General features: G+C 54.9%; 2 protein-coding genes across 3 annotated transcripts; both read left to right on the top strand.

The window, feature by feature from the left end:
• Positions 1–615: 615 nt before the first annotated feature.
• Positions 616–11,602, top strand: SLC25A23 (solute carrier family 25 member 23). 2 transcript variants are annotated; one of them, XM_034657623.1, is made up of 12 exons: positions 793–931; positions 1,840–1,918; positions 2,017–2,143; positions 2,705–2,792; positions 3,093–3,204; positions 4,265–4,423; positions 4,509–4,661; positions 4,808–4,915; positions 5,879–6,046; positions 9,328–9,478; positions 10,484–10,664; positions 11,028–11,602. In XM_034657623.1, the coding sequence occupies exons 5-12, from the start codon at positions 3,094–3,096 to the stop codon at positions 11,332–11,334; spliced, it is 1,338 nt and encodes a 445-aa protein (XP_034513514.1). In that variant the 5' UTR covers positions 793–931; positions 1,840–1,918; positions 2,017–2,143; positions 2,705–2,792; position 3,093; the 3' UTR covers positions 11,335–11,602. The 2 variants fall into 2 exon arrangements, with proteins under 2 accessions (XP_034513513.1, XP_034513514.1); XM_034657622.1 differs by lacking the exon at positions 1,840–1,918 and having other exon boundaries at positions 616–931.
• Positions 11,603–14,607: 3,005 nt separating this feature from the next.
• SLC25A41 (solute carrier family 25 member 41) lies at positions 14,608–21,227 on the top strand. The gene is made up of 7 exons (XM_002927763.4): positions 14,608–16,075; positions 16,304–16,459; positions 16,973–17,125; positions 17,306–17,413; positions 19,806–19,973; positions 20,056–20,203; positions 21,055–21,227. Exons 1-7 carry the CDS (start codon positions 15,875–15,877, stop codon positions 21,225–21,227), a joined length of 1,107 nt encoding a protein of 368 aa, XP_002927809.2. The 5' UTR covers positions 14,608–15,874.
• The last annotated feature ends 700 nt before the right edge of the window (positions 21,228–21,927 follow it).

The following is a 21,927-nucleotide window of genomic DNA, read 5'->3' as shown; positions in this document are numbered from 1 at the left end:
CAGCGCCAAGTCGCTGCGGAAGCCCCGCCCAGATGGGGCAGGCGGGCGCGGCTCAGGCAGCTCTAGCCAATAGGAAACCGACTTTGCAGACGCGCCGCTCGTTGATCTTCCGTTTCCCAATCTGAGTGGGACCGAAAAGGAAGGCTCGCGGGCGGGATGCAGGGTTTCAGAAAGCACCGCTTCTTGATTTTCTGTTTCCGTGGCCTAGTGGGGGAATGTGAAACGAGCGGGCGGGCAGATGGAGGGCTGGACGGCTTAGGGTTGGTTCTTGAGCATGTCTGGGGAAAACGAGAACTTTAGTTCCTAAAGAGAAATAGTAGGAGAGGAAGGTCAAGTGGAAAGGGATTACGAAACCAAATCTCTGATATCCCTCTACTGCGCCCCCCTTGGACAGAGGGTAAACTGAGGCACGCAAGGCAGAACTCTGAAAGCAGAATTGAGACCATTGATCTCTCTAGCCCCTCTTCCCAGAATGAACCCTGGTGCTTCCTGTGCACTACCAGAGCATCCCCGACATTCCGCCCCACACCCGCGGCTCCGCCTCCCGCCCCCTCCCCCCAAGCGGGTCGGGGGAGGAGACGCAAATTCTGGCGCGGGCGGCGACGGCTAGCAGTCACCGCCTCCTGCAAGTGCCAGAGCCAGGCGGGCAGCGCGGAGGCTGCAGTGGCAGTGGCCGCGGAGCTGGCCCTGCGGGGCCCCGGGGGGGAGGGGGAGCCCCGAAGCCCCCGCCGAGGCCGTCACCGCCGGGCCTCCCCTCCCCCCCAGGGCGGGCGCCATGCGGGGGGGCCCGGGCGATGCGGAGCGGCGGCAGCGCTGGGGTCGCCTCTTCGAGGAGCTGGATAGTAACAAGGATGGCCGCGTGGACGTGCGCGAGTTGCGCCAGGGACTGGCCCGGCTGGGCGGGGGCGACCCGGACCGCGACACCCAACAGGTACCCCCGCCGGGACCCCAGCCTGGCGCGCGGCGCTCCGGCCCTGCGGGCGCCGGTAACCCGAGCCCCTGAATGGAGCGCCGCAGCCGCCAGCGGCTGCCTGTGGCTGCGCTCCAGTGCGGGTGCCCAGCCTGGGTGTCTCTGCCTCATCCCCCTGCCCCGCGTGTCTGGGCCTAACGGGTTCGCCCAAGACAGAGCCACGGAGGCCCCAGGCCTGCAGTTCGGCTGCCAACACCCGCCCCCACCCCCCTCGCCGGTGCCGCGAGGGTGGGGGATGTCTGCCAGCGAAAGGAGCCGGGCTGCTCTCCTGCCCACTGCCCCGGACACACCCTCCTCTGAACTCTTTGCCCATCCCAAGACATACCCCTGCTCCTGGCCTCAGGAGACACACCCTTTCCCATTCTCCCTTCCCTGCTCTGGGCACCCACTGGCTCCCAGACAGCTGCCCCAGCCTCTCTATGTTTACATTTCCCAGGCCTGCCCTTTCCCTGGCCTGGTTTAATGCCCCAGGCTACCCCAGCCAGGACCCAAGGGGCCGCCCTCAGCTGGGGATAGAGCAAAGCAGGAACTTGCCGCTAGGCCAGTGCAGGTGTCCGCTACACCGGTAGCCCCAGATGCCACTTGAGTGTCTCTCTCCGCAGCATCCTGAGACCTCCAGGACAACCTCCCACTTTCCAGGTGGGAAACCTCTCACTGCCCCACAGTGCCCAGAGCTGTCTCTCATGGGAGCTTCTGAAACTGCCATATGGATGTTTTTTTAAGAGACAGCTGGGAGGACAGGCTTTCAAAGACAGGAACCCAAGGCTACCTACCACTTCCCAGTTCTGTAACCTTGAAAAAGTTACTTGACCTTGGAGAGCCTCAGTTTGCTTGCCAGGAAAAATGGACAACTGCTTTCCACCTTGCAGACCTATTGTGGCCTTGGACATATTGCTGAGAAGTGAGCTGGCTGATGAAGGGGTGACTTCCCCTGCTCCTGTCCTTTAGGTGCTGAGGGCTCTGCATTCCTGGGCCCTAAGCTTATCATGCCCCCTGCAGCTGGGGAGCGGCCTCCTGGAGCTCCCTCGTCCCTTCCCCCCTGCCAGGGCATCTCCCCCGAGGGTGACGCTGACCCAGGTGGTGGGCTGGACCTGGAGGAGTTTTCCCGCTACCTGCAGGAGCGGGAACAACGCCTGCTCCTTCTGTTCCACAGTCTGGACCGGAATCAGGATGGTAAGGCCCAGGGATGGGCTGCGGGGGCCCTGGAGACACCAATGGGGTTAGAACTGGCAGCGCTAGGAGGAGGAGGGAGGGCCACTTCTCCCTGATGACTCACAGGCTATTTTGGGAGCTCTCCTCACCCCCCAGCTAGGTGGTTGGGCCCGTGGGCCCATCCCACCTCCTTTCCCTTCTGGGATGTGACCCCTATTCTTACCCTCAAGTTTCTAAGGAACAGAGATGCCCCACATTGCTTGTGGATTCCCTATGAGGCATAGATGCCCCCCATAGCCTCTTTTGGGTCCCTAATATTGCCTCACAACCCCCTATGGCATAAGGACCCCCATAGTTATCCCTGGATTCACTTTTTTCATTCATTCATGGAACAGAGGAACCCCCCAACATTGCCCAGTTCCACCTCTCTGATGCCAGTGGGCCACCACCCCCAACCCTGCTGCAAATCTCATCCTGGGGTCCTGGATCCCCTGGGCTTCCTAGACCATCCCCATGCTGAGCTGTACAGCACCTGGGCTCCAGGGTCCCCCCTTGCACACACTTTTCTGACCCCCTCCCCAGGTCATATCGATGTGTCCGAGATCCAGCAGAGTTTCCGAGCTCTAGGCATTTCCATCTCACTGGAGCAAGCAGAGAAAATTCTGCACAGGTGAATAGCTGGGGGTCCAGAATCCCAGGTAACTCGGGTCCCCAGGGCCACTTGACCATCTTGAGTCTATAGGCCCCAGACCCAATCCCAGGGCAGGCGGAGCTGAGAGGTGGGCTTGGGAGTCAGGCAAATTCTGGGCCAGATGCTTTACTTCTCTGAGCCTTAGTTCTCCCCTTTGTAAAATGGTGAGCTCTCAGTGCACAGGAAGTCATTCTGCCCCCAAACCAACTGAACCTCACTCCAACACCCCCTGCTTAGCCCCAACACTGATTCTGTCCCCACCTTGCCCTGCATCCCCAGCATGGACCGTGACGGCACGATGACCATTGACTGGCAGGAATGGCGCGACCACTTCCTGTTGCATTCACTGGAGAATGTGGAGGATGTGGTCTATTTCTGGAAGCATTCTACGGTGAGGTGGGGGCAGCTTTCCTAGCGTGGTGGCTGGGACTGGCTCCGGTTTCCGCTGGGCCTGGAGGGGCTGGGTCAGGAGTCTTGAGAAGGAAGAGCCACTGGGAACAGCCAAGGGATGAGACTCTAGTCGTCTCTTCCTCTGACTGGACCTCAGGGGACTGGGGACCCATTGGGGGAGGTCTGTGATCGGGCTGGAGCCCTTCAGACCTGACCTCGGGGTGCTGGGGGCAGACTGTGGGAGGTGGGAGCACAGAGAAGGAAGAGCTCACCAGATGGGGCACCCAGTCTCCAGCCTCCACCACAGCTCCCCTTCTGCTGGCTTCTTTTTGCCTCAGTAAATGGTCTGCTGCTGAAGGGACTCATTAGAAAGCCACCTTCTTTGGAAGATCCACTGAGATCCAATGGAAGTTGGGGGAGGAGGTGCTCTAGATCCTCCCTTCTGGGTGGGACTCTCTGAGTGGTGCTTCAAGTAGGATCTGATGGCCTCTGGAGGGGAACCCACCAGTGGGATCTGGTGAAGTCCTCTTGGGAGGTCCAGACATTCCCACTCTGAGGATCCAAGAGGGACTTGGTTAGGAAGTCTCTAAGTGGATTCTAGGGGACGGATGATCCCTGGGGGGCAGATTCCCTGTGGGATCTGCTGAGGCCCTGGGAGGGATCCACTGGTCTCCTTACATGGCAGGTCCCTGGTGGGATCTTGTGTGGCCCTGGAGGGATCTTCTGGAATCCTTATCCAGGAGACCCTTGGGTGTGATCCTTCAAAGGGAGCTGATCGGCTCCGAAAGCAATCTTTCTATGGTAGATGCTTGGGTAGGCTCCTTTGGTGGGATTTGGTTGAGGTGCCCAGGAGGGATATTGGGATCCTACGTGGGAGTCAGGTTGGATGTTTTGCTGGGATCTGGTAGGGGTGCAAGAGGGATCTCCTGGGCTCTTCAAGTGAGATTTATTGGTGGATGCTCTGGGTGTCCTGGGATTCATGAGGGAGACACTCCTATTAGGGCTAAGGTACATCTCCCTGCTCCTATGATGGTGTGACACCCCAGTCCCTGCGTCCTCAGGTCTTGGACATTGGTGAGTGCCTGACTGTCCCTGATGAGTTTTCAGAGCAGGAGAAGCTGACTGGCATGTGGTGGAAGCAGCTGGTGGCGGGTGCGGTGGCAGGTGCCGTGTCGCGGACTGGCACAGCCCCTCTGGACCGCCTGAAGGTCTTCATGCAGGTGAGGGGCCCAGGAAAGCCCCACCCCCTCTCCCAGGCCTGGGCCCCAGAAGGGGACCCCAAAGCCACCTTATCTCCCCACTCAGGTCCATGCCTCCAAGACCAACAAGCTAAACATTCTGGGGGGCCTAAAGAACATGATCCAAGAGGGGGGCATGCGCTCCCTGTGGCGTGGCAATGGAATTAACGTGCTCAAGATTGCACCTGAGTCGGCCATCAAGTTCATGGCCTATGAGCAGGTAGGGGCAGGTGTGGGAGATGTGAGCTAGACTTGAGGGCTGGTGGGATTGGCTTGGGGGCAGGGGATGTCTGCAGGACCCCAGTGTGTGGTGCCCACAGCAGGAGGACCTGAGGTCCTGCCCACCTCTGTGTCTCCCAATTTCAGATCAAGCGGGCCATTCGGGGGCAGCAGGAGACGCTGCACGTGCAGGAGCGCTTTGTCGCTGGCTCGCTGGCCGGTGCCACAGCCCAAACCATCATTTACCCCATGGAGGTGAGAAGGAGGGACTCTGGCCGAGGCCCCATTGCAGGGTGGGGGGGCTTGCAGTAACCACGTCACTCCGGTGTGATAGGCATTGGGATTGTAACCTTACCTCTCCTTGATTCGGACTGTGGCTCGTTAGAGAAACGCTGTTTCATCTGTAGTCTGTGTGGGGATTGCAATTTGAGATGTGACTTCTAGGGATGGTGGTGTTGATCATAACTATTTAGGTGGCAACTGTGGGGGCCAGTTGTTTATGGACATGCCTCTTCTCAGGGTACTGATTTCCAAGCTGTTTGTTCCCAGTGGAATCATTTCAGGTTTCAGGTTGTGCAGTATGTCAGGATTCTGAGTGATGGAAAACTCAAATCACATAAATGAAGTCTGAGGTAAGCAGTTCAGGACAGGTATGGTGACTTCAAAGTGTTAGAGGCCGAGGTTCCTTCCCTCTATCTTGTTCCAGCACTTCAGAATGTAGCACCCACCTCATGGACCAAAATGGCTGCGTGTGCTCCAATCGTCACATCCATTTTCCAGTCAATAAGGAAGAATAGACAAAGGAAGGAACACCTCCCTGCCTTTAAAGATACTTTCTGAAAGTCACACATACCTGTTCTCCTGCTGTTTCATTGACTAAGACTTAGTCACATGGCCATATATCTAGGGGAAATGAGAAATGTAGTGTTTATTTTGATTAGCTGTGTGCTTGCTGAAAATTATAGTTTCTATTATTAAGGGGGGAAGGGAACAAGATATTGGGAGACAGCGGTGGCCACCATATGCAACTCTGGGAGATGTAACCATTTCGAGGCATAGAGATTTGGGGACAGCAGAAGATTGTAGTGTAAGTGGTTTGTGAAATTCAGTTATTCCCAGGGTAGATCCTTCTGGGAGTAGCTATTTCCAGATGACTGCACTCTTGGGTGCAGTGTTTCTGGGAGCGGTTTTCCCAGGGATAACCGAGGTCCTCCCCAGGTGCTGAAGACACGGCTGACCCTGCGCCGGACAGGCCAGTACAAGGGGCTGCTGGACTGTGCGTGGCAGATCCTGGAGCGAGAGGGGCCCCGCGCCTTCTACCGCGGCTACCTGCCCAACGTGCTGGGCATCATCCCCTACGCGGGCATCGACCTGGCCGTCTATGAGGTCTGTGGGCAGCCCGCCCCTCCCGCCTTTTTTCTCCCCTGTGGGATTTGCCCACAGGACGCCCCTTTCCCATAGGGGTGACTCAGTCAGCCTCCATAGCTAGGGGTGGAGAAGCGCCATGGACCTTGGGATCCTGGGGAACCCCTTCAGCTGTTGGATTCCCCAACTCTTTCACCTTTACCCCTGTGAGAATTCTTCCCAATTCCGTGTACAGTTCAGCCTTGCCTTGCTAGGCCTCGGGACCCGGGAAGGTCAGGGACCACTGTAGGTCATAGAATCATGGGATAAAGTGAACTTCAAAGATGCTTGTCTCCCCAGAGCATGTATTGGACCCAGCCAATGTCTTCTTCAGGGCCTGCGCATTTCATAGAAATCACACCCCATGGCCAGCATCTCAGGGCCTTTATCAAGAGAGGCAGGAATGGGGCAGGGAGTTTGACTTCTTTTCCAGGGGTCATGACTTTTCTCTTCCCCGGGTGGGATTGCCAGGTTCTCCCAAGTAGCACAGTCCCAGATGTCCCCGGGCATCCCCCAGAGGCTGTGTGTGCAGGACAGGGCCAGCTTCACGGGCAGGGAGCCAGTGCAGTCGCCAAGGGCCCTGTGCTCAGAGGGCCTGGCTCTGGGTTTAATGCCCTGCTGTTGCCCTCTTGAAATCCCTAATCATCTTTGGACGAGGAACCTTACATATTTTTATTGTGCGCTGGGCCTCGCAAAATGATGCAGCTTGTCCTCCTTTCCAACACTCCCCACCTGCCGCCCATGCCTGACTCCCCAGCACCCAGCACCTAGACGGCCGCATGAGACAAGGCCACCACTCATTCACTCACTTGCTCATTCATTCACTCGCTCACTCAGCAATGATGTACGGGGCCAGCATTCAATAAAAACAGCACGGTCCTTGCCTCCCTGGGGCACCCACTCCAATAAGCAAGGAAGTCAGTCCACGGGCCAACAAGTAGTTTCAGATCCTGCTAAGTTCTCAGAAGAGGAAAAAACAGGATGTGTAATTGAAAGTAACAGTGGGCAGGAGGGGGTGGAGGCAGGCCCCTGAGAGGCGATGAGCGAGGCCCCGTGAACAAGGCAGAGGGAGCAGAGAGCTCAGCTCCAGAAGCAGGACTGGATTTGGCCTGTTGGAGGAGTGCGAGTCTTGAGTGGCTGGAAGGAACCAAAGAGTCAGCAAGATCTCAGTGATGCGGCTGGTTTTTCCTGAGTGCAAGACGCAGCCACTGGGTAGAAATTAGACATAACATTATTCGATCCATTTTTCACCCAAAAAGGGAGGTGGGAGGTCTAAGTGGTTTGAGAAACCCTATGCCCTCTTGGAGTTTCAAAACCTAGGTTAGTCCCTTAAAGGCTCTGAGAAGTCTGCAGAAAAGTGATTTCACTGTTTTTTTGTTTTGGGGTTTTGTTTGGTTTTTGTTGGTTGTTTGGCTCAGTGTTGGTCATCAGAACTTCTTTTCAACAGAACAGCTCTAAACACTCATTCAACACCTATTTGGCAAATCCTGCTCCAGCCCCAAAAGAAGGCTATTGAAATTTCAAAGACAGTAATGGTGAACACTTGCTTCCAAGGCACCCACTCCTTGCCCAGCCCAGACATCACTAATCTATCCCAGCCCCGAGTCCCTCTCCACACACTTCTGGGCAGCTGTTACCAAGGGGTTAGAAGTGACATAGGAAATGAAGCCTAGGACCCATCCCAGTCCCAGAGCAAGAAGGAAGGTCCTTGCGGAGAGGCTTCATAAGGGGTGGGCTGCCCAAAAGACCAAGCTCACCACTCTGGACTCCGGTGTGGCTCTGAATATTGACTCCCACCTTTATTTTGTGGCCTTGGGTAAGTAACTGCCTCAGAGCAGGGATGTGAGAGCACATGGTTTGGCAGGAAGGTAAGGTAACCAAAAAGGGGAACATTCGTTCCCTAGGGCTGCCTGGCAAAGTACCGCAAACTGGGGGCGCAAAGCAACAGACCTTTACTGTCACAGTCCCGGAGGCTGGAGTCTAAACTCTAGCTGTCGGCAGGGCCCCGCTCCCTCCAAAACCTTAGAAGAATCCTTCCTTGCCCCTACCAGCCAGGGGCATCCCTGCAGTGTCTGCATCTGTCGCTGCGTGACTGTCTTCCCCACGTGTGTCTCTGTGTCTGTCTCCTCTTCTTATGAGGACATTGGTCATGTTTGCTTAAGGGCGCACCCTACTCCAGAGCGACCTCATCCTAACTCACCGCACCTGCAAAGACTCTATTTGCAAATGAGATCACAATCTGAGGTCCTGGGTGTTAGGACTCCAACATATCTTTTGGGGGGATGCCATCGAACCCGTAAGGGTGTGCTATCAAGCAAGTTATGACGGTGGGCGGGTGTAGCGCCATCCCGGTGTGGGGGCCTCTGGAGGCAGCATAGAACATGCCCCACCGGGGAGGCAAGGGAGCTGGAGTATTAATACACCACGTCAGTTGTCTGACGCCCGCTGCTGGGGGTGCTGGCTCCCCAGCCCTTCCTGCCTATTCCTGGGTCCAGCGAGAGTCCTCAGGCAGCACTGTGGACGCTGGCAGGTGGGAGCCAGCAGCTTTGAGCTGAATGGGATACAGATGGGGCATCCACATTGGGGAGCGTATTCGTTTCCTACGGCTGCTGTACCAACTGACTGTCACCTTAGTGGTTTAAACCAGTGCATACTCATTATCTCACTGTTTGGAAAGTCCAAAGCCCAAGATGGGGCTCACCAGGCTAAATCAAGATGTTGGCAGGGCTGCATTTTCTCTGAGGCTGCAGCCGTTTCCTTGTCTTTCCCCCTCTGTAGCAGCTGCCCGTTTTCCTTGGCCAGTGGGCCCTTCGTCCACCTTCAAAGCCAGGTGCACAGCATCTTCCAACCTGTCCCCCACCTCCGCTTCTATGATCCCCTCTCTTCAGACTCCTACAAGGAGCCTCACGATGACATTGGACCTACCTGGATAGTCTAGGATGATGCCCCAGCTCCGGGCCCTTAACTTAATCTCATCTGCAAAGTCCCTTTTGCCACGTGAGGTACCATATTCCCAGGTTGCAGGGACAAGGGCATGGACAGTAGGGAGGCCGTCCCCCCTCGTGCCATGGAGGGTCAAGGTGAGGACTGAGCGATGGGACGCAGGTACCGTGCTCGTGGGGCACCTGGGAGGTACCAAGCACTCAGCTGGTACCAGCCCTCAGGGGGTGCAGAGGCCAGCCAGCCGGGCCTCGAAGCCAGGGTCGTGGTGTTACGCAGTTCCGATCCAACCCACACTCTCCTCCCTTCTTCGCCCCTTCCAGACCCTGAAGAACCGGTGGCTCCAGCAATATAGCCACGACTCGGCCGACCCAGGCATCCTCGTGCTCCTGGCCTGCGGCACCGTCTCCAGCACCTGTGGCCAGATAGCCAGCTACCCCCTGGCCCTGGTCCGGACCCGCATGCAGGCCCAAGGTGAGGCCTGGGCGGGAGGATGGGGTAGGGAGAGCATCACCACTAGGGCCCCACCTACCTCCCCATCCCCAGCTCCTCCTCCTGGGTAGGCAGGGTCCCAAGTTGGGATCCTTCTGGATTTGGACAGCCTTCACTAAAGTCCCTACCTTTCTCCGGGCCTCAATGTACCCATTTGTTCCATTTGTGACACTGGAACGGGAGCCCATCCCCCCCCCCGCACCCGAGAGAGGAGAGCCCATGCAGGGAGAGTGCCCTAGCAAGCTCAACTGGGAGGGCTGCTAACTTGAGCTCCCATTTGCAGGGCTGGGTGACAGTGAGGGAAGGAGAGGGAGGATCTGGGTAAGGAGGGGCGGGGCCAGGCTGATGGGTTTATTATTTTCCTCTGTAGGTTTCCTTTATGGGTTCTTCTCCACCCCCCCCCCATTCCTGAATCTGTTTGGGGAGTTTCCTTGGGAATTTTAGCATTTGTGTTCTGTGATTCTCTCTGGGGGTGTATCAGTGCACAAACCCCGGTTCTCACCCTCCAAGAGCTCACAGGCTGGAGAGGAAGCAAGATGCTGAATAAATCATTCCACAATTAAGGATGGATTTAGGGTTCAATGAAGGAGAAGAGAAAGAGCCAGACTTAGGCTGGGGTGCCAAGGAGGGCACCCCCAAAGAGCCTGCTTTGGCACGAGGGTTGGAAGGCAGAGAAGAGTGAGCTGGGAGAAGAGGCAGGGAAATGAATTCCAGGCAGAGGAAATGTCTGTACCCTCCCCCACCACACACACACACATATACCTTCTCTGTTTCTAATTGTCCCCAAACTTGGGCCCTCAAGATTGGGGCATAAAGGTGAGCAGCTATTTCCAGAGCCAGGAGAAGTGTCGACTCTGGGTGGTAGGTCCTGCTGTTAAGCTTACCCTCCTCCCTCGTGCTGCCACGGCCACAGGCCCAGCCCTGGGGAGTAGGAGGGGAAAGTGAGAGGGGCCCTCTGGCCTCACCTGGCCTCCCCACCCCTCCCAGCCTCCATCGAGGGCGCCCCCCAGCTCTCCATGCTGGGTCTGCTCCGTCACATCCTGTCCCAGGAGGGCGTGTGGGGCCTCTACCGGGGCATTGCCCCCAACTTCATGAAGGTTATCCCGGCTGTGAGCATCTCCTATGTGGTCTACGAGAACATGAAGCAGGCCCTGGGGGTCACGTCCAGGTGAGGGACCCCGAGCCTGACCCACCTCAGATCCCTCACCCTAATCATGACATCCCCCCACCTCAGCCACTGGAGACTGATGGCCCAGCCGATGGATCCCAGGGCTCCCCACACCAAATCACAGGATCCCCACACTTTATCCACTGGGTCCTGCACCCCCATATCACAGCTACTGGCCCCCCCCAACACGGGGTCTTGGACCTCCATGACTTAACCACGGGATCCCCCACACCCAACTAATGGATCCTGATAACCCAACCACAGGAGCACATATCACCATACCTAAACACCCAGACCCCAGCTCCCTCAGGCCCCAGATCCAGCACTGGGTCCTAGATCCCCAACCCCACTGGCGGATCCCAGATCCCCATGCTTCCAGCCCTGGATCTCCAAGCTCGGCCACTGGATTCTGGATATCAAGAAGCCTCAGCCACCGGATCCTGACAATGCAATGCCTAGATCCCGGGGCCCCAGCCACTGGATCCCAGATCCCCTCACCCCAACTACTGGATTCCTGAATTCCTTTTTCTTGACACTGAGTCCCGGATCCCTCTGCTTTGACTACTGGATTCCCTACATTTCAACCACTACACCCTCAATCCCCAACCACTGGATCTCGGATTCCCAAGCCCTGACCGGCTGGATCCTGGCGCCTAAATCCACAATGTGAGCCCAACGGCAGAGCGAGTGGGTCCTGGCAACTGCAGCTGTTGGACCCCAAACCCCTTCACCACAGGCACTGGATGCTGAAACCTCACCCATAGGAGGTAGACCCCCCCTCACCCTTCCAAGCACTGGATCCCAGCCCCTTAACCCCTGGATTCTGACTGGAATCCTCCCAGGCACTGGATCCTGAATGCCCAGACTCCAAGTCTAGATAGATCCCAATAGGCCAATCACAGCATCCTGGATCCCCCGTGCCCCTGTCCCAGACACACCCCAGAGCCCAGGGGCCTCCCCGCCATGACGCAAAGCCCAGGTTCTAAGGAGACTGGGGGAAGCCTAGGTCCTGGCCTCCTGCTTCCAGAAAACCCATGGGACTTGTCCAAAATCCTGACATGGCTAGAAGCCGGCAGCTGGGGAGGAGATGCCCCTCCCATGCCCTAGACAGAGGCTGGACACCCCCGCCACCTGCCCCGCATGGCTGCACCTCTGGCCCTGTGGGAAAACTGCCCCCCCATGCTCCCCACAATGCTCTATGGTGTCTTCCATTCCCTTCCCACCTTTAGGCTGATGATAACCTCCAGTCACTCTTTCTTGGGGGCTGGCAAGAGGGCAGTCTGAGGCCAGAGACATGTTAAGGGGACTCTCCCCAAACACACCCCAGCACTGCGAGCCTCTCTCCAGGCTTCAGGGTTGGGAGGTGGGAGCAAGTCTACACAGACTAGCCTTCCCTGGAGCCAAGCATCCAATTATGCAAAACAAACAAGCCAAATCCCCCAAACTCACTCCAGGTCTATTTTTCTACCAGAGAGGAGCAGACATTCCTCCCCGTCGGATGACCCAAGCCCCCAGCACCTCCCCACGACCCTGTACATTCTGCACTTTACAGTTGGGTTCTGAGCTTAGCATAGTTGGGGGACCCCTCCCGTCCCTCCCAAGTCCTTGGGGAACCCCATGAAAGGACTACAAAAGAGCAACTAGGTTGTTTGGGGGGCTGGAGGACCCCCCCATGGCTTCCCCCTTCCCCCACCTACACCGTGTCCCACCTCCCTGCCTGCGTGTGTTATTTCAAAGGAAAAGAACAAAAGGAATACACTTTCTAAGCTCTTTCATTGTGGTTTTTACTGAAAGGGGGTGGGTTGATGTGGGTCCACCTCAAACTACCCACAGGGAAGGGACATGGGCCATCCTCTGTCGCACACATTTCCAGGAGACCAGGAAGTGACTTCTTCAGTTTCCACAGCTTGAAGCAGGGGCAGGGAAAAGCCCACATTCATGGGCCCTTTTTATTCCCCCCCCCCCGCCCGTATCTAATTACGTAAGGGTATTTGTTTCCCAGGGCTGCTGTAACAAATTACTACAAATTGGGGGCTTAAAATGACACGGTTTTTAGATAGATATATTTTTTTATTGTGGTAAACTAGACATCACGTAAAATTCACCATCTTTTTTTTTTAAAGATTTTATTTATTTATTCGACAGAGATAGAGATAGGCAGCGAGAGAGGGAACACAAGCAGGGGGAGTGGGAGAGGAAGAAGCAGGCTCATAGCCGAGGAGCCTGATGTGGGGCTCGATCCCATAACGCCAGGATCACGCCCTGAGCCGAAGGCAGACGCTTAACCGCTGTGCCACCCAGGTGCCCCGTAAAATTCACCATCTTAACCATTTTTAAGTGCATAGCTCAGTTAAGCACACTCACACTGTCGTGCAGCCACCCCCACCCTCCGTCTCCAGAACTTTCCGTCTCCCCACCTGGAGACTCTGTCCCCATGAAGCACAGACTCCCCACCCCCTGCCCCAGCCCTGGCTCCCACCAGCTCCTCTCTGTCTGTGTGGACAGGACTCCTCTGGGAACCTCCTGGGAGGGGGGTCCTTCGGGGTCTGGCTGCTCTCACCAAGCATAGTGTCCTCAGGGTCCCTCCATGTCGTGGCAGGTGTCAGGATTCCTTCCTTTTTGAGGCTGAATAATATTCCAGTGTGTGGATGGACCACATTTTGTTTATTCATTCATCCTTCAATGGACATTTGGCTTGCTTCTGCCTTTGGCTACGGTGGATCAAAAACAACAGGAACTTATTGTCTGCCAGTTTCAAAGGCTAGAAGTCTGAATTCAAAGTTGTCAGCAGGGCTGCAGTCCCTCTGAAAACTCTAGGGGGGATCCTTCCTGCCTCTTCCAGCTTTTGGCAGTAGCCAGTACTCAGCATCCCTTGGCTTGTAAACCCAATCAGTCCAATTCCTGCCTGTCTTCAATTGACCAGACTTTTTCCTTTTACCATCTTGTTTGTGCCTTAAGCTGCTACACTTGGGGTAATTTTTTATGCAGCAGTAGCTGACCGATACACATACACATACATAGCTAGGATTTTTCATACACTCAGAGATGGACTTAAGCCTTGCTAACTGTTTTGCATTTTTACTTCCTTTAAATTATGTCCTGAGGATCAATTCCCAGAAGCAGGATTGCTGGGCCAAAGGATAGGACGATTTCAGGGTCATGCCACCAGAGAAATCAACACACATGGCTACCAACAAGGAATTAGCATTCCTATTTTTACTTCAGTCATACCAGCATGGAGCGTTACCACTTTGATTTGATTTAATCAGGCCAGTCAACAAGTATTTTCTTGTCCACCTTCTTACATCCCATTACACCGTTTGGGTCTTAGGAACTGACATGTGGTGTGATATCACACAGACTGCTTTTCTTTTTCTGAGTCTCCCCAGCCACAAAATACGGGATGTTATCATTGACCTCTTTAAAGGGAAAAGAACTTACATTTATTGACCATGTACTCCACACGCTGGCTCTGCGCTCAGCCCTTTTACTCATCATCTATTTACCGGACACCTACTTTGTGCCAGACCCGGTTTTGTGCAATGCACAACAATCATTGCTCTCACAGACCCCACATTCCAGTGGGGAGGGACAAACAATAAATAACACACGTGAGTGAATGTGTAGCCGGGTAGAAAGCAAAGGCGCTACGGATAAAAATAAAGTGGGGAAGCAGAGTGTACATCTTAAATAGAGCGGTCAGAGGAAGCATCAGGGAGAGGGTGATATGTGCATGAAGATTTAAAGACAGTGAGAGAGGGAGCCCTGGTGATGTCCAGGAAAACAGCATTCTAGGCAGAGGGAGCAGCCAATGCAAAGGTCCTGGGGCAGCACCGTGCCTGGCGTGTTGGAGGAACAGGGAGGGGGCCCGTGGGGCTGGAGCAGAGTGGACACGGGGGAGAGAGGGAGGAGGGGAGGGGAGGGAGGGGACCGGGCAGGTCATGCAGGGCCTTGTGGGCCAGAGAGAGGACTCGGGCTTCCACCTCAGGGAGCTGGGAGCCCTGGAGGGCTGTGGGTAGAGGAGGGCAGGACCTGACAGAGGAGCTACTCCCTGTGGTGGTTGTATGGGGAGCACAGACCCGGGGCAAGAGTGCGGGCCCAGAGTGGAGGCGACCGCACTGGTCACAGTAATCCATCATGGGGCTGGAGCAGGGTGGAGGCCACGGACATGGTAAGTAGCAGCCAGATTTTGGATATATGTGAAAGGTTAAGCCAAGATTTGAAGACAGAGTGTGGGCAGGGAAGAAAGAGAAGAATCATGGGTGACATCAAGATTTTGGAACCAAACCACGTGGAGGATGGACGTGCTCTCCATGAAGACCCATTGCATCCCCTTGACAAAATGTGGTAGAGTTTATCATTACTTCCAATTTACACATGGGGAAATTGAACCTCAGAGAGGTAAAGCGAATACCCCAAGGTCACACAGCAAGAGTTGTCCTAGATGGGATTCAAACCCAGGCTGCCTCCAAACCTATGCATGTCTCACCTTGGAGACCAACCGTGTCTCTCCCTCCCAGAGATCTAAACCTTCCCATTCTCCCTCGCTGTTATCTCCCATTCCCATGACAACGACGCACCGAGCATTGGTTTCCTATCGCTGCTGGAACAAACCATCACAAACGTGGTGGCTTCAAACGACACAAACGCGTTATTCTAGAGGTCAGAAGTCTGATACGGATCTCACTGGGCTAAAGTCAAGCTCCTCTGGAGGCTCCGGGAGCATGTGCCTCCTGGCCTTTCCCAGCTTCGAGGGTGTGCCTGCAGTCCACGGCTCCTGGTTCCCTCCTCCATCTGCAAAGCCAGCAACGGTCAGACGGATCTGTCTCACCTTGAACCCTTTCAACACAGACTGTTCTGTTTCCCTCTTCACTGTTTAAGGACTCAGGACATTAGACCCATGCAATTAGTCCAGAATAATCTCTCCATCTCCCCATCAGCTGGCTAGCGACCTTAAATCCTTCGGCAAATTTACTTTCCCCTTTGCCACGTAACAGGGCAAGCTCACGGGTTTAGAGGGATTTGGATATGGACATCTTGTGGGGGACACCCTCACTCTGCCCACCACATCCAGTGAGGTCACAAGGGGCTCTGTGACCTCATCATGCCCTAGTGCCCCAAATTTACAAGCTGGCCCTCCCACGTGGTTGCTGGATGGGCAAACCTGTCACCAGAGATTTGAATCTAGGTGTCCTAACCCTCCAGCTGCCATGGGAACCCAGCCTGAGGAAGCTCAGAAGCCTTGCTCGAGCGTCCAGACCCTGTTTAAGAGGGTCAAGGCCTTACCCACCAAAGCCCCACCTCCGACCCTGACCCCACCCCCCTCCCGGAACTTGGGCTGTACACATGTATATGGGTATGTGTTTGGGCACGTGCATGAAAATGACCTGGGGCATCTCCCATCACAGCAGGTGAGTTTGAGAACTGCAGGTCTGCCAGCACCTCCAGCCTGAAGCCTGGGGTAGAAGGCCATGCTGCCTGCCCCCTTTGCATGACCCAGTCCCCTCCAAGCAGATCTGGATTTCCGCCTTGGAGCAGCGGGGACCAGGGTGGGCCTTTCACCTAGAGGGGCTTCTGGAGACACAGGGAAGGAGCTCCAGCCTAGCTGAGTATGGGTGGGAGCTGGGTCTGCCCTGCAGGTGCTGGACACAGGAGAGCAGCTGATGGTCCCCGTGGATGTCCTAGAAGTGGATAACGAGGGGGCCCTGTGGAAGTTTCTGCTCTCGGGAGCCATGGCTGGGGCGGTGTCCCGCACTGGCACGGCCCCTCTGGACCGAGCCAAGGTGTATATGCAGGTGCGCGGGGAGCACGGCGCTGGAGCCTTTGGGGTGGGGCTGGATGGAGGCGGAGCTGATAGGGTTCAGGATGGGGGTGAGGGTGCAGTTGGAAACAGGTGTGAGGGTGGGGTTGGGATGGGGGTTGGAGTCAGGAGGAGGCTGAATGGCAATAAGGGTGGGGGGTTGAAGTTGGGGATGGTGTTGGCGCCAATGGGGACGGAGCAGGGACTTGAGTAGGAGGAGCCGAGAGACCGGTACCAGGGACAGGGCTGGGTTGGGGATACTGGAATTGAGGATGGGGTCTTTGGATGGCTTTGAAGGCAAACTAGAACAGGTAAGGAGAGGAAGATGAGGAAGGAGATGGGCACATGGGTCTGCATTGCGGTACAGCACCGTGAGATCAGCTGGGGATGGAGCAGGAGGAGGAATGCGGTTGGGTGGCCGGGGATGGGATGGGGTTGAGATTCAGGCTGGGACGGAGGTGATTGGGTCGGAGGTTCTTCACAGGGCCAGTGGCCTCCCTATCCCCAGGTGTACTCCTCCAAGACTAACTTCATGAACCTGCTGGGGGGGCTCCGGAGCATGGTCCAGGAGGGGGGCTTCCACTCCCTGTGGCGAGGCAATGGCATCAACGTCCTCAAGATTGCCCCAGAGTATGCCATCAAGTTCTCCGTCTTTGAACAGGTGGGTGGAGGGAGGGGGACGCTTTGCCAGACCCACCCTTCAACCCAACCTCTCCTACGTCCCCCGGCAAGCCCAGATCCTTACCAAAGACACACTTTCACCCTCTGGCCCCAGACCCAGGGTGGGTTTCAGCTAGGAAGAAGGTTAGCAGTTCTCTCCTGCTCCTCTCTCCTGCCCCAGTGTAAGAATTACTTCTGCGGAGTGCATGGGTCCCCACCCTTTCAGGAACGTCTCCTTGCTGGCTCCCTAGCTGTGGCCACCTCCCAGACGCTCATCAACCCCATGGAGGTAAGAGAACATCTGGCCCCTGGAAGATGAAGCAAGGTGAAAATTAGCTACCAGCTGCTCCACTTCCTCCTCCTCGCTTTCCCCTTCCCTCCTCCCCCTTGTTTCTCCTTCATGTGAGGTGTGTGTCCAACTTCTATTCCAAATGGCTCCCCAGTCATCTCAACAACTACTTACTGGATGGGTCCTATCCTTTAGCCCCTCAATGATCCAAGATGCCACCTGTGTAATTCACTAAATTCCTGTGTATATTTGAGTGTGTTTTTGGCCTTTCTCTTCTTACGCTGCTGTGTCTGTCCATGCACCAAAGTCTTTTTTGGGGGGGAGGGGTAACAATGAGATTTTATTTTGTACAGGAGATTTAGATTTACAGAAAAAAGTGAGCAGGAAGTACAGAGTTCCCATACACCCATACACCAAATATACAGTTTCTGTTATTAACATCCTTCGTGGGGGGGACGTTTGTTGCAACTGATGAGCCGATATCAATACATTATTATTAAAGACCATAGTTGCCATTAGGTTCACTCTTGGTGGTGTACATTCCTCGGTTTGTACAGATGTATATGGGGACACACACCCACCCTTAGGGTGTCATACAGAGTGGTTTCACGGTCCTAAAAAGCCTTGTGCTCCACCTACTCACCTCTTCTTGCTTCTCCCCTGAATCCCTGATCGTTTCATTGCCTATATTATTTTACCTTTTTTTATTTAATTTTATTAATTTAAGTGATCTCTACACCCAACGTGAGGCGAGAACTCACGACCCTGAGATCAAGAGTCACATGCTCTTCCGACTAAGCCAGTTGGGCGCCCCTACAGTTTTACCTTCTGTCTTTAATTTTGGGGGCTTGATCTGACGCTTCCTCATCCCCCATCCTTGCTCTTCTCTATCGGTTTTCCAGGTTCCGCCCCCCGTGGTTTACCATATAAACTTTAGAAGTAACTTGTCTAGTTCAGAAAACAAAGTCACCTATTGGTATTTTTTACTGGGATGGTATTCAATTTATAAATAAGCTTAGAGATTTCTGCCATCTATATGAGCCTGGGTCTGGTATCCAAGATCATTTCCATTTGTTCAAGTCTCCTTTTATGTACTTTAATGGTCTTTTAAAGTTTTCCTCATATAATTCTTACCCTTGACTAAATTTTCTCTTCAGTGTATTCGTGTTCTATTGCTGCATAACATATTGCCAGACTTGGTAGCTTAAAATGATACAGGTTTATTATCTCTTATTTGTCTGTGGGTCACGCCTGGGCACTGGCTAGTCAGGTCCTCTGCTCAGGGTTTCAACAGGCCAAAATCAAGGTGTTGGCTGGGCTACAGTGAACCCACTTGAGGCCTGGGTCCTCTGCCAAGTTCCTTGGTTGTTGGCAGGATTCAGTTTCTTTTTTTTTTTAAAAGATTTTATTTATTTATTTGACAGAGATAGAGACAGCCAGCGAGAGAGGGAACACAAGCAGGGGGAGTGGGAGAGGAAGAAGCAGGCTCATAGCGGAGGAGCCTGATGTGGGGCTCGATCCCACAACGCTGGGATCACGCCCTGAGCCGAAGGCAGACGCTTAACCGCTGTGCCACCCAGGCGCCCCAGGATTCAGTTTCTTAAGGTTGTAGGACTGAGGTCCTCAATACCTCGAGGCCCACCCACTGTCCCTGCCACATGGATCTCTCCACAACATTCTGCTTGTTTAAGACCAACTGAAGAGTGTCCTGGATGCTCCCAGTCCCCTGGATTTCTTCTGTCTTTGGCAACAGACTCTTTTAAAGGGCTCACCTGATTTGGTCAGGCCCACCCAGGACAATTGGTCTTGTTTCACTTAAAATCAACTGCTTAAGGACCTCCGATACATCTGCAAAATCCCTTCACCTTCGTCATGTCACCCAATCACATTCACAGGCCTTGCACACTCTCACGGTCAGGGGGGCATTATATGGAGATGCATATCAGGGGCGGAAATCTTGGGGACCACCTTAGAATTCTGCCTACCGCACTTGGTGTTTGGTCTTTTGGGTAATTGTAGAGTTGCCAATATTTTGATGTTGGGGCATTTCGTACAAATTACGCTGTCTGGCTTCGTTCAAAAACTGGCAAATGTGGCCACCTGGGGTCCGCACCCCCGCGGCAGCATGTCTGGCTGCCGCAAGGTGTAAGCTGTGACTCCGTTCAGTCCATGCCACTCCCCTTATCCTCTTGGCCTCTGTCAGCACTTGGGCTTCTGAACCCTGGGTTGAGAGCTCACACAGGCCAAGGGACTGCATGGCTCTAGGTTTGAAACTGAGCTCTCTGCACTCCTAAGCTTCCATTTCCTCAGCTGTAGGATGGAAATGCTGGTGGCACTGAGGATCGATACGAGCATTTGATCAGATGCGCCACCTCCCTCCTCACCCTCCCAGGTACTGAAGACGAGGCTGACCCTGCGCCGGACGGGCCAGTACAAGGGGCTGCTGGACTGTGCAAGGCAGATCCTGAAGCGGGAGGGCACCCGTGCCCTATACCGTGGCTACCTGCCCAACATGCTTGGCATCATCCCCTACGCCTGCACTGACCTGGCTGTCTATGAGGTGTGGGTCCCACAGAGGGGTGCCACGAGGGGTGTGAGCACAGGCCCATAGTGAACTTCCTCCTGACTCCCTTCTCTTGCAGATGCTCAGGTGTTTCTGGTTGAAGTCAGGCAGGGACATGGAGGATCCCAGTGGCCTGGTCAGTTTGTCATCTGTGACACTCTCCACGACCTGTGGCCAGATGGCCAGTTACCCGCTGACGTTGGTGCGCACCAGGATGCAGGCCCAAGGTCAGACTAGCCCCCCGTGGCCACCGTGCATGCCCGTCCCCTCGGCCTTGACTCTGAACTTTCTCATCCCCCAAAACTGACTCCCAAACTCTCCACATCTGATCCTGGCCACCTTTGCTAACCTCTACACCCACCAAGACTCACCCTCAGATTAACGCTACAAACCTCTGAAATGGACATCTCCCAGCTGACTCCCACAAGCAGTCCCCCCCCCCACAATGGGACTCAAGCCCCCACACCGACCTCAAGACATAGGTTCCCAAATGCTCTCCCAACTTCTCCAAATTAGACCCAGCCTGTATTTGGCTCCAAAAGTCAAAATTCCTAAATTCACTAAACCCGAACCTTAGACATCCCAATGTCATAATCACTTCCCCCACTACCCTGGGTACTCCCCAAATGGACTCTCAGCCCCTAAACCAATCCACAAACATCCAAGTCAGTCCTTGGTCCACTACACTAATCTTGAAAATTTCCCCAAACCATTCCTTAGCACACTCCCCAAATCTCTAGCAGATCTTAGAAGTTCCCTCCCAAATAAGCATGAACATTTTCTAAGATGTTCCCAAAAACAAATACTGAAAACTCCTGCTTGAGTTGATCTCCCTCTCCCCAAACTGACCAATTTCCTCTAAGTCTTCCAAACTCCTGCCCAACTGCCCCCCAGACCACGGCCCCTGGCTTCACCCCTCTCCCCAAACTGACCAATTTCCTCTAAAAGTCTTCCAAACTCCTGCCCAACTGCCCCCCAGACCACGGCCCCTGGCTTCACCCAACCCCCACCATTCCAGCCCCCCAAGGTGGCCCGATCATTTCTGGCAGAAGCCCTGAGCTTGTCCCTGTTCCCACAGACACTGTGGAAGGCTCGAACCCCACCATGTGCGGAGTCTTCCGGCAGATCCTGGCCCAGCAGAGTTGGCCGGGGCTGTACCGAGGCATGACTCCCACCTTACTGAAGGTGTTGCCAGCAGGTGGCATCAGCTACGTGGTGTATGAAGCCATGAAGAAAACCCTGGGTGTATAGGTAGTGGCTAATCGACACACTCTGGGCAGAAATAGGAGGATTCAGGGTCCCCTGGCCCAAAGGGCCCTGCAGGCTCAGGCTCAGGGGGCAGTTTTTGTCAGGAGAAGCAGTCTGGGAGCCTGGGTCAGAAGATCCCTGGGGATCCTTCCCAAGGGTGCAGCCAGGGACTAGTTTGGACTCCAGTTTGGCTCGTTGTAGCTTGTCCTGGCTTCAGGGTGGAATGGTGGATGTGGAGACAACCTGAAATAAAGAGACAGTTTCTGCTGGATGTGTCTGGGATACCTGCGTCCAGAAGGGGAGCTGGGTATCTGGAATCTCTGGGTCTAGACTAGGAATCCTTGGTTTCAGGAGGACCTGGGGACCTGGAACACGCTGGATTTAAGAGGGAGCTGAGCGCTTCAGATATCTGGCTCCCAAGAGTGGAAGCTGGGTACCTGGGATCCTTGGGTCCCTGAAAGAGGCCTGGATATTCGGGACCCTTGGACCTGAGTAGGAATTGTAAACCTGCATAACGCCTGGGTTCAGGAGAGAAATTGAGGGCCTAGGATGGAAGCCTGGAACTCAGATCCCCAGATCTTATGTGAAGAGGGTGTGGGGTGTGGAATTAGGGTCCTAGGAGAAAACCAATGGCCCTAGACCCTTGAATTCTGACGGAGAACTGGTTCCGTGAGTCCTGGAAGCGAAGTGGGGGCTCTAGAAT

This window comes from Ailuropoda melanoleuca, chromosome 4 (assembly GCF_002007445.2).
Source record: "Ailuropoda melanoleuca isolate Jingjing chromosome 4, ASM200744v2, whole genome shotgun sequence".
NCBI classification, from domain to species: Eukaryota; Metazoa; Chordata; class Mammalia; order Carnivora; family Ursidae; genus Ailuropoda; species Ailuropoda melanoleuca.
Note: the sequence above shows the minus strand (reverse complement) of the source record. Positions and strands in the feature narration are given on the sequence as shown.